This window comes from Colius striatus, chromosome 2, assembly GCF_028858725.1.
Source record: "Colius striatus isolate bColStr4 chromosome 2, bColStr4.1.hap1, whole genome shotgun sequence".
Taxonomy (NCBI): Eukaryota; Metazoa; Chordata; class Aves; order Coliiformes; family Coliidae; genus Colius; species Colius striatus.
The window spans coordinates 103,231,646-103,243,673 of record NC_084760.1 but is presented as its reverse complement, the minus strand read 5'-3'; the positions used below and the strand labels follow the sequence as shown (position 1 = coordinate 103,243,673).

Here is a 12,028-nt window from a genome sequence, read left to right as displayed (position 1 = left end):
GAAATACTCCACTAAATACATTCATGTGGAGTAAAACTTTATAATAAAATATATACATCTGAATTTGCACCTTTGAACTACTGTTCTGACTACATTTAACGTGCATATATTACTGTGTCAAGAAAAAAGACAAGAACAGAACTGATGATTTAAATGTATTGAATCCAAAATTGGAAAAGGAAATACATATTTTTCTGCTTCTTCCATTAAATTGCGAATATTTAGAAAGCAGAGTAGTAATACTTTGAGGCTAAATCATTGAAATAAAAGCAAGCAAGATGTGGTTTGGAAAATTCTGATGTCTAATTAAGTAATTGGTATATAAAATATGTACTAGAGACATAGAAGTCCTCTTTGGTTTTGACCATTAGTAAAAAAGGCTATTTTCTGACCTGTTTTCGAATGCAAGCTCCTTCTTGGTTCCTCAGGCCCCTCAATTGGTTGGTCAGCAAGGAAAACTCGTGCCTGGTCCACAGCATTGAGAACGGCTTGCTCTTTATCCTTCAGTTCACGCCTCAGTGCCTTTTGGGAGAGAAAGGATGTTATTTTTATATTGATCTTGTGAATATCAGATACTATACCATTTTCTCCTTTCTGACCAGACCTAGTGAGTAATAGCCAACATGTCATTCAGACTAAAAGATTAAATGTAAATTTTATGAAACAGAAATGGTAAGAAATTAATTAGGGCTAGAAGGGTAATTTTTACAGAATTGACTAGAAGAATTGAACACAAGAAAAATGATGGTAGGTTTTAAAAACCACTCACTTAACAGAACCTGAAATTACTACATTCAACTTAAGTAAAATTAAAGGATTTATTACTATTAACAGGATTGATAATAGTAGATTAGAACAACAGAGTAATGGTTATTTTTGGTAGCTGGAGTAACAGAAAATTGCATCCTCAGAAACTTCAGAAGATATTTTTACAAAAGTTAAAAAGAACTGCAAAAGTACTTTACGTTCCATAAAAAGCGCTACCTCTTATTTCTGTCTCTATTTTTTTTTTAACTTGGAAAACATGTAACCAGAACTTTTATGAGAATACATTCTGAAAAAACATCCTTCAAATTAGCCAAAAATATTTTTACCCTTACTGTGCTCAAAAAATTGAGCCTTAGATGCAGAAAAAAAAAAAATTTAAAAAATCAATGTTTCTTTAGGATGTTTTCACACTGATGGAAATTAATTTCAGGATATGTTGTTGCACATCAATTATGACTTTAAAGGGTTAATTACAAACATCTTTTATTAAAAAAGCATTCATAAATAGGGCAATGCTTGTTTTCTTCCCTTCATTTTTTTAAATATCGAATTATCCCACCTAGAAGGAAACTGCTCTGCCTATTTTATTTATATTATTTGCTACCAACAGAAACATAGAGACGATACTTTAAAAATTATTAAAATTCTGTGCTTAATTTGTCTGATATATTTTTTTAGCTCTAATTAGAAAATCAAGGCTTCTTTTGGTGACAATCTGCTAAGGCCCCATTCCATCTCAAGATTCATCATTAGATAACAAATAATAATGATATATATCTTCAGTCACTTTTAATACCGTCTTTTTATAAAAAAATTTCAGAACAGTGATATCTCTATATGTTTTTGTAATGGTAACATTGACGATACGAAGACCAAGTCCTGCTCTTTGTAGGATTCAGCATATCCTTTGTTTATTAAGAAATAAAACCTGTAATTTTAAAAAAACAAGAAAGAAGGAAGAATTTCAGGAAGGAAGAACGACACAAAGCAATTATCACTGCTCTGCAACTAAGGCTTAAAAATTACTCATTTATCTTAAAGCTATATCAGTTATACAAAAAGGGGCTGTGTGCAACTTCAGCAGTAATTCATACCACCATATTACATACTACACTTCTAAATTGTACAATTACTGTACACTTTAGGTAACGGTTTAAAACACAAGCTTCACTTCCCTCAGTAATCTGATAACAGACTACCAAATCCAACATCTATGCTTTCAACAGTCTTAATGTATTTGCAAATTCATTCTTATTTCCTATATAAATCAGGATGTGGATTTTTAAAGATTCCTAGAGAAACCAACACTAATTGTAGACACTCTTGAATCCCACAAAAGAAGGAGAAAAAAGCCCTTGGAAATCTAAAATTTGGTCTGCTGATGCAGTGTCAACACAAACAGTTTTCAGAGCTGACCTTAAATAATACTAGCTAAGAATAATTTTTTAAAATTCTCATTTGAGACTTAGAAGGATTTTTCCATTGGTAGACGGGTTCACAAAACTATATTCTTGAAATGTTTTATGCATTGCCACACTAAGCAACAACTGAGATGAGCACTGCAGCACTCATTTTGCAGGTATGAAGGACATCCTTGAAGTTACTTGACTCTTGTAGAGTAACCCGGGACCTCACTAAACACAATCCACTCAGGGATCAGAATAAAGAAGTGTTAGCTCCCTGGTTTACAACCATTAGTCAATTAATTCCTCTCCATTTTGATACATTCCTCTCTCCATAACTGTGAAACATGTTTTCCCCATGACAACTTTGGAAATGAGATACCATTTAATTTGTTATACCAAGACAATCTAACTCATTTGCCCTCTCTTCACTAGATATGATTATGATTTCTAGTGTTAAAGCTAAGTCTTCTCAGAAGCTAACATTTTTAACTTGTTGTCTGAACTTATAGACAAGGAATTTGCCTCAAGCAAGGCTTTCCAAAATGCTTTGCAACTGAAGCCTTTTCCACCACTGGAAAATTAGAAGCTTGGAAAAAAATGCTATTTTTGAATTTTTACAGTGTTTCATGTATCCTTTAAGCACCTATTTACATCAATTGCAGCTTAACATTATTTTTCAAGCCTAGGAAACAGGCTTCCAAAACTATGCACTGTTGATATACATCCTCTTTTTTTATCTTTTGAATTGTACACATTTGTGTAGAACAATTCAAGGAGCAGATCAGCTTAATAGTTCCAACAGATGAAGGCAAAGCTAATTTCAAAGAAAACACATGGGTTGTTCCTCAAAAATAGAACATACTTAAATCAGACCTCATTATGCAATCTTTCATGGAAATAAAGACACATGTTTCATATCAGTTTATTGCTTTGTAGCTTTATGTGCCAATCAGCAGCTCCTGTAGCATTTCATTACTTACTCATCTTTATTCTGCACTCAGTGCTTGGAAAAACTGTTACTTTCACACACAAAAATTAAATGGAAAAAATAATCCATGGCATAGAGTGTAGGATGATTGAGAAAACTTGAAGAATGGAAAGAGGGATTGTTTATAAAGATCACATAGAGACTAAGGTTGTGTCTGAGTCTCTGCCAATTGTTTGCATCATTAAAGAATCAACTGGAATGAACATGAGTAGTATGTTTAAAAGCTGTTCCCTCACAACAGACACTATTTAACATGTATACATAAAATTTCAGACGTAAATAGTTTGGCCTCTGGACATATGTCCATGTGAAAAATCAGGTTGATATCTACCTCAGCTGACATAGAATACATTCAAATAAAGACTAATATTTAATTTGTCATGGTGCAACTCATCATGCATCTACATTGAATTACTTCATACCTAATCTTTGTGGAAAGAGAAATAATGAAGGAGAAAAATGGTGCCTAATATACAACCATTAAGACCTGGAGATACACAGAGACACATAGAGCACACAGGACTTCAAAGATGAGACCCAATCCTACACGTTCCAACAATCAGTGACAGTGACCAACACGAGAATAAGAAAGGGGAAAGGGAATGGAGGAAGCTGTTTGCCTCTCCAATATATACTGAGTACTTTAGATTAATTTCATTAAAATAGATGAATCTAAAACAAAGTTTAAGTTTTGGAGGTTTATCTTGCATCACTCATAAAAGACTTCTTAAAAAGGACCACAGAAAAGTAAGTGGTGAAGGCTTCATTTTTCTAAATTGTCTCTCAATTTACCACTTAGCACTTGTTGCCTCTATTGCTGCAGTGACAATATAGGGTCCAGATAGGGTGGCAGCTACTCAGGTTTGACATGAGAAGACCTGAAAATCACGCCCACAGCAAAATCCCTTTTTGTCTGCACAGAGAAAGTAAATTGTCAGGAATATAAAAGCACAGATGTCAGCAAAAGAGAGAATTAGACTATGTATACCAGTGGTCTTTTACCAGAGGCAAATAAATGTTAGCTTACTTCAGATATTCCCTTTGATTTATCAAATAAGATGCTTCAGGCCAGAAACAGGTTTTTTGGTTTCTTTTTTTTTTTTTTTTTTTCACTGAGACTATTTAGCCCTTCCCCCACTCTGGTCTAGGGATGAGTGCAAACGCTCACACTTATTTCCTAAAAATATCACCCACCTCTGGATAAGCATTAATAGATTTGCATTATGTGAAATAAAGATCTGTAATTCTTAAACAAGGTGCTTCACAGTAGTACAGTCACAGAGATAGAAGATGGAAAGCATGCTTTCTCATCTACTGTTGATGTTTACAGACATGAAATATGAAGCTGTTACTAACATTTTAAAAACTAATAACCAACAATCTCAAACTGCATCTGTTTATGTGGTGATGCCTTAAGAGAGTAATTGACATCCTTCTCAACTTCTTAAAGAAGTTCAAAAAATGGTAAGGCTATTTTCTTCATATTCTTCTAACAGCATTTTAAAATCAGAAAAAGATGTTCAGAAGTCTGTTTGAAAAGTCTTAACTTACAATAATCTTGCAGAGACTCTGAAAGAATGCCTTTGTGCACTAGAAAAGAATTCAATACTATGTCATAATGGTAGAGGTAAGCTTAATTTTCATACAGATTACATCAAAAAAGTCATTTAAAAGCTATTCTTCGATTAAAGAGTAAAAGGCTATACTTTCTCTTATAAACTAAAATAAAAATTGTTTTTCATACAACTAATGATTTGACAGGAAAGAACCTCTAGTCTTTTCTGAAGGAGAAACTGCTGCAAGTCCTGCATTCCCTAGAGATGCTACAGGATCCAAATCCAACGAGGGATAAAGGCAGACACTGCTCAATTGAGAAAAGGTTACAAAAAACTGAAGCCTAATGATGGTCGTTAACACATCTTCTAGCATCAATAATATTATGTAACTGGTTTTTGTGTTTCGTAGACCACTGAAATAAGACTTTGTTTTTTGTGATTCTAGGTCAATCTGTAGCCAAGCTGTGGTTTTCCTGAGAAGTTTGGATGGCTAGACAGAGCACAATCTTATGCAGTGGAAAGCATAGAATGTTTGCAGCTTTTTTTTTTTTGTTTAAGTATGATGTGGAATGATGTTGAAAAAAAAATAACCAACACACACACACACACTGTATATCCCTCAGTTGTTGCCAAAGATATTATCTTCAAAATAGTTCGGTCTAAAGCTCTTGTAGCATGACAGCTAAAAAAAAAAGTGCATAAGAATCATTAAATTTGATGGCTTGAATAAAACTACACCAAAAAAACTGATTAAAAAACACTTGTTTTTTACATTATTTTCTTCCCTGTGGACAGCAATGTTTTTACCACTGCTTTCAGAAAAAAAAAAAAACTGTTTAACATACCTAATTTAAGAATTCAAACAGGTTGCACTCTAAAGACAGTGAAAATGAGCAGTGCAGAGCCTGATGGACACAGAGGGAACCTCTTGAAGCTTTTGACTCTTCCTCTGATAGAAAAAAAAATACTTTTACACAACAGCAGTAATCATCCTCTAGCAGTGGAGCTCATTTTCAAATGCCAAACTGCTCGTAAATGCACGTTAGGTTTTACATCAAAGGACTTCAATGTGCTTTTGGTGAAGGAAAATGAATCCCACCAATCTTTACTATGAAACATGACAATCATCCTGTATTAACAATCTTGAAAGAGAAGGCTTTCTTTCTTCTTTTTTCTCCCCCCTCCCCAACAATTCCTCTGTTTTCCTTTGCCTGTCCCCCCAGTCTCTGTTACCAGCTCTGTTACAGGCAGAAACAGGACAACAGCTTATACAAAACTTCAGGAGAAACTAGAACTTTTATTCAAACATATACAAGAACTGCTGTTCAGATAGACACTTAAGAAGTCAGCTAAGATGCAATGCCATTTTAAATTGTCTGCCAAAAAAGTCTCAAACAATCCCATAGGAAACATCACTGTACAATGCCAAACAAACCATGGCAATGAGCCTATTTCAAAGACATTTAAAGAGATTACACTCTTTAAAAAAATCAGCCTTCAAGACAAGGCAATATATCATCAAAATAAGGATCCTTCCATTTCACATGATACTGTTTTGTACAGCTATCTAGAGAACAGAAGTTACATTCCTTCCACAGTCTTCATCAAAGTTTTACCTCCTTTGAAGACACAAAGGAAACTAATGTCCTTAATGCTAACTCTAATTAGCTTCAAACTGTGAATGTGTGCAATGCATAGCATGTAACAGTACAGTTTTGGACAAGTTTTACTACTCAGTTACATAAAGGCCAACAATGAGGTTATGGTGGAAACTCTGTCAGTGTCAAATTCATATCTCTTCTTTATGGGTAGCAACCAGTATAACGTCTGCTTTTTATATCAGAAAATACACACAGGGAAAAGTAGAGGAGGAATAAAGAAAAAAAAATTTTTTTTTAAATTCATCCTAAACACCCAGTGCCTCCAGCTTGACACATCTGCTGTATATTAAATTGTTTATTACTTAATTTAGCAAGAGTACTCAGATTTCCTGTAACATCATCCTCCATATGGCAAGTGTACAAGAGGGTCCTTGCTGATGAACTCCTATCATAAAGAAAAAAAATAAAAGAGTTGTACTACATAACATCACCTATGAATTACAAATAATCAGAAAAGTGAGATCAGTGCAAGAAGTCTCAGAACATATCAGTTATGTGAGGGAATAAACATTCCCCTTTGCAGGAGAAAGCACAGGCACCATAGCCCAGTTGAATATTAAAGTACCAGAATGCTAGAGACTCATTGCAATTTGAGACTACCTCTAGTGTTCCTGTTTTGGTTTTGGATTTTGGTTCTGTATGTATGCACACATGATAGGGGACTTTTATTGGAAATCCTTTCAGAAGTAGAAATTCTGTCAAAGTTAATCACTCTTCTTAGAAACAGTCACAGGTTTCTCTTCAGATGTAAATAGTCTAGATAGACAATTGAATAACAAGTGAACAGTCAACAATCTGTTCTCTAGTGATGGATTCTCCCAATGCAGTAGAGTACCAGAGAGTAGAGGACAGGCAGCAGAAGAGCAGCTACACTGGCTCAGAACAAACATCCATTACCAGGATCAGCTGGAAAAGTCATGTCAGCCAAATGATGCTCAAAGTAGGGAAAAAAAGGACTCAAAACTATCAGAGCTTCACCCAGAAAGTTTTCTCCTTTCAAACTATAATTCCTTTTTATGCTTGCACAACGATCTATCTCATGGTTTAGGTTACATGCTCCTGTGCCTCCAATCGTCTCCTGGTTATTTTACATCATCAAGGTCTGCCTCTCCCCCCAGTCTCTTTTTGCTCTCTACTTTCCTGCTATGGCTTCCCATTTTCAAAATTATGTAAACTGGCAGAGCCTTATACCACTTAGGTGGTTACTGTGATATGACAGATTATATTGGATGTCTGGTTTTGGTCACGTTTTCAAAATGCCCTATCTCTGGATCATGTGTTAGTATTTCCAACATCTGCTCAGCAGGGAAAACTACTTTAAAACCACCACTGCAAAAAAATAAGCAGCATTTGAGATGGTAATTATTCTACTGCAGACAATTCTCCAGGTACACTTGGGAGAGGAATGAAGGAATACCTTAAGGGCAACAAGACATTCCCTCTGGTTATTCACCTCCTTCAGCTGGTTCTAGTTGCCATCAGAAGTTACAGGAACATGAAAAAACAGAACATTCATAAGAAAGAACAGGTGAAAAAAGAAAGCCCCAACTGTAATATGTGTATTCTATGGCACAGCAGCAATGCAGCAGGTTCTGGAGGATTTGGATTGGGTTTTTTTAGTGGGTTATGGGCTTGCTTTAAGTAGCAGAGGACTTACTTATGGCCAATTTAAAATGCAAAAATGTGCAAATGCAGTCCAGCAAGACACCTATTTACTTACCTCATAAGCCCTTAATGAAAAGTGTACATCATAAATACAGATTCTAGGAGGAATCAGTAAAAGAACTTCAGTTTAGTTAATTTCTATTGTATTTAGTAATGGGGTACTCTAGCTTCAATGCTTTTAACTCAAGAAAGGAATCATTATTTTCTTGAAAACCTCTTCACATTCACGTACAAGTATAATGAAAATGCAGTAAGTATATCTGAGATATTTATATACATATATGTGTGTGTAGAGGTCACACACATCACCTTGGTATCCAAAGACTTTCCAGAAAAGCTTTAAGCAATGTGTTTCACATCTGCCTTGTGTTTGTTCTTTTGCTTTCTCTCCGGGGTGGAAAGTACCTTTGTTTTTACATGCTATGGGGTACGTCTTGTATATAGTGCTATGTTTACTACCAGACACTACTTTATGCAAGTTTAATCCACAACTTTAGATTCAGTATTAAGTAACTTCTTTCTCCTGTTCCAGTATTGCTATGGACAAGAGACGGGTGAAAAGAGGGTTAGAGCAACTGCAACAAAGCAACTATTCTCACTAGACTAAGAATCTCTTAGCAGCCAGAAATGTCAAAAGACATTATCTGCATGCTCATACAGAAGAGCACAACATCATCACAAAACCATTCCAAATGAGGCTGACCTATTGAAAATTTCAACCAAGCATGACTGCCCTGTAGTTTCAGACTCCTCAGCACGTTTTCTCTGCCCGTACACATCACCTCATCTCTGTTCAGCTCCGTCCACTGCATCCAAGCTCTGAGCCACCTCTGAGCCTCACAAACACAGCACAATAGAGAAAAATGCTGATTGCTTGCACATCGCTAGTGTTGGAAAACCTGCTACATGGTCAGTTCCCATACTACCTGTGTGCAGACTCTAAGCACCACTGCAGAATGAATTGATCTTTGCAGAATGCCAACACAAAACTAAGTGCTGAGTATTAGAAAGCGTTCAAGGAATCTTTCATTAGGTTTCTTTCACCAAGAAAGGCTAGCACTGTCATAGCACTTCTACCAATACTCACAGAAGAAAAGTTGTAGTAGACTTTAGGACCTTTCTTTAGTAAGAAATGTGTGTTGGACTTGACTATTTATTATTACAAATAATAGTTCATCTTCTAGCTCAGCTTCTCAGTGTAACACTTTGACATGGAAGACCCTGTGATTGGATATAAATTAAGTATGTACAACTCTACAAGCATCTTTTAAGCTAGCTTATATTTGTATGTGTCCAGCACTGATCATCTTGTTCTAAAACATTCCTTCCCACGTTCAGGAAATGTAACAAAAACCTTACGCTACATCTATGAACGTATCCATTACAATGAGGAAAGATGAAGCAACAATGTCATAAAGGAAGTTTCTGAGTTAGGGAATAAAAAAATTCCAGTAGTTCTCTGAACCTGGGCTCAAGGACCTTCAAGAGCTTCACTCTCAGCTTTCCACAACTGGGACTGTACCTAAGTCAGACATGGAAGCACTGGATTTCAAATCCTGTACAGGAGTCATCCTCCTTCTCATATCCAAAAAAATGAACTAAACAGAGACTAAAAAGAACAAAGTATTGCAGTGTGAAAATACCCAAATCTGTGTATCCTGCAAGAGCACTACAACTGCAGTCAGCTAGATCTCTACATGGGCTAATTTCTCTTACTGAACAGCTCCTTTGTTACTAGCATCTGTGCGGCACTGCTGGATAAACATGCCCTATCTGCTACATATGAGAGGAAAAATGGAAATAGTTTGATCATCAGTAACTCATAGAGAATGCAGAACTAATAAAGATACTTTTTAAGCACTCCTCAGCAAAGGAAAATACTTCTGCCCAGTAACATGCTGTCCCCTCTTCAGTCTGTATTCAGTATCTCTCAAAGTTTTAAAACCTCAGCAGCATGGAGCTTTATAGATTTTCCTTGCCACTTGTCAGGGTTTCTGTATTTCCTATGCCTTCTACTTCATGTGGTGTTGGTGTGCATGTACTCAGCCAACGGCACGGCTGCTCTGTGGCTCTGGGAACAGTCACAGCAACAAAGCAGCATGTGCAGACCCTGATCACGCTTCATATGAAGCTACTGTGTAAGGCTGAGTAGAGCTATGTATGATTTCTATAAGCTCCCCAAGGCCTCATATGCCAAATCAAACGTTTACACTTTTCAACTCAATCCACAAGAGCAGTGTCAGGAACAGAAACAGTTTGCCAATGTGGACAAGTCCCTCACATACAGAGGAAGCGCAAGGGCGTGATACGTGTTGGCCAAAGGCACACTCCAGTTTGTGCCACTCGAGTAAGACGTCAGAAAAAAAAAACCAAAACAGAAAACCACAATAAAATCCTGTATGCTTTTGCAATTTCCCCCCTAGCTACCTTGATAGCACTCAAGAGTATCCTTCCCTGTAGCTTTATTTTGCTTCCAGCAGCTCAGAACAGCATCACCAGGCTTTATGATGTCAAAGAAAAAAAACAAAATCAAAGATATATATTGTCAACTTTGCAGGAGTAAATTAGCTCCAGGTACTTCTGAAGTACCAAACAGTATTTCTGTCAGCAATATTTTTTTTGTTCCAACCTAGAAATCATTTGCAATTTGCAGCTAAATTCTCTGTAAAAAGCATAATAGACTTTAAATTTTAAAAATGGAAACAGAATTCTGCAATCCTTATGACTAATATACATCTTTGTATTTAATTAGAAAAATCTGTGAATTTATACATGTTAGAAATGCTGTTGAAAATAAATCAACAGCACTCTATAGAAGAAAGCTAAGCATTTCTTGTTTTAATGACTCAAGTCTAGAAACTTTCTTTAAAACAAGCAATTAAAAGAAACATACATAATCTCAAGTTCTCATATTTTTTTATTCATATTGAAAAGCTGCCAGGTTTAGTAAGCACCAATCTCTAGAAAAAGTCTAATAAACTTAGAAGAGACTATTTTTGAAACACAATATTTAGGTTTCAACTGTTAACCTTTTTTTTTACTCTCAGTTTAGAGAGTTCTGAGTCACTACTACAGGAAAAAGGGTTGTTTCAAAGCTCTAGATGGAAAATCATGTGCAAAGAATGTATGAGGTATAACTGTTAGATACCATCAATAATTATCAAAAAATTACACTCTTTCCCTTCTCTGCATTTATTTAATCTAAAATATTTTCACATGAGTCTTCCCTTCTTTATTTCAAAGCATCAAGATGATATATTTTTAGCACTTTGTTCAGTTGAAGGGTTTCTTCCCTGGCTTGAATCTCATCCCTTTTAAGGCTGTGAATGCTCACAAAAATTTCTAGCCTCTGGGAGGGAGGGGTGTCACAAAAAAAACCCACAATCCAAAACCCAGGCATCATGTCACATTGATTCCAAGGTAAATTAATATAAACTGTATAAAACCTAGAATAAGGAGGGGGATAAAAGAAAATTATTGGAAGATGACCTGAAGTTATATTTAACAGAAAGATTATGTATTTTTCCAGTAATTTCCTTAACAGTATCTCAATTTGCTAGTCTCTCTTCAATTACTGCTAATTCTAAATTCTTACTGACCTGTTTCACTGACTTAATGAAAAATATACCATTAAAAGTAATGATCTGATTCAATCACTAAAGTCTCAGTTGGTACTGAAAATTTTAATTTACACCCAAGTGAATCACACATTTATAACCATCTGCATTTTTTAATGACTGTTTGTAAACTCATAAGCACAGTCCTTTCACTAATCAACATATTCTACTTTAGATTTTAGATTTCTTTTTTTAAGTAAGCTGCAAACCAGCTGCTTCAAAGGAGGGGAAGTATTTTACAATCCATTCTATTATCTATATTAGGACTTTTTGACTAACATACATTAGTAATATTGAAGGAATGTTTAAAACCCATTCCAAACTCAAACAATAGTCAAAATAAATGTATCAGAACATTTATCTATTG

At 35.4% G+C, this 12,028-nt stretch overlaps 1 protein-coding gene across 12 annotated transcripts in view; it reads right to left on the bottom strand.

The window, feature by feature from the left end:
* Window positions 1-12,028, bottom strand: part of UTRN (utrophin) — a 367,525-nt gene that overhangs the window by 89,420 nt on the left and 266,077 nt on the right. For all 12 annotated transcript variants that reach the window (XM_061991642.1, XM_061991648.1, XM_061991644.1 and 9 more), the window contains one exon: window positions 393-522. In XM_061991642.1, the coding sequence (XP_061847626.1) occupies window positions 393-522 (130 nt within the window). The remainder of the gene's footprint in view (window positions 1-392; window positions 523-12,028) is intronic.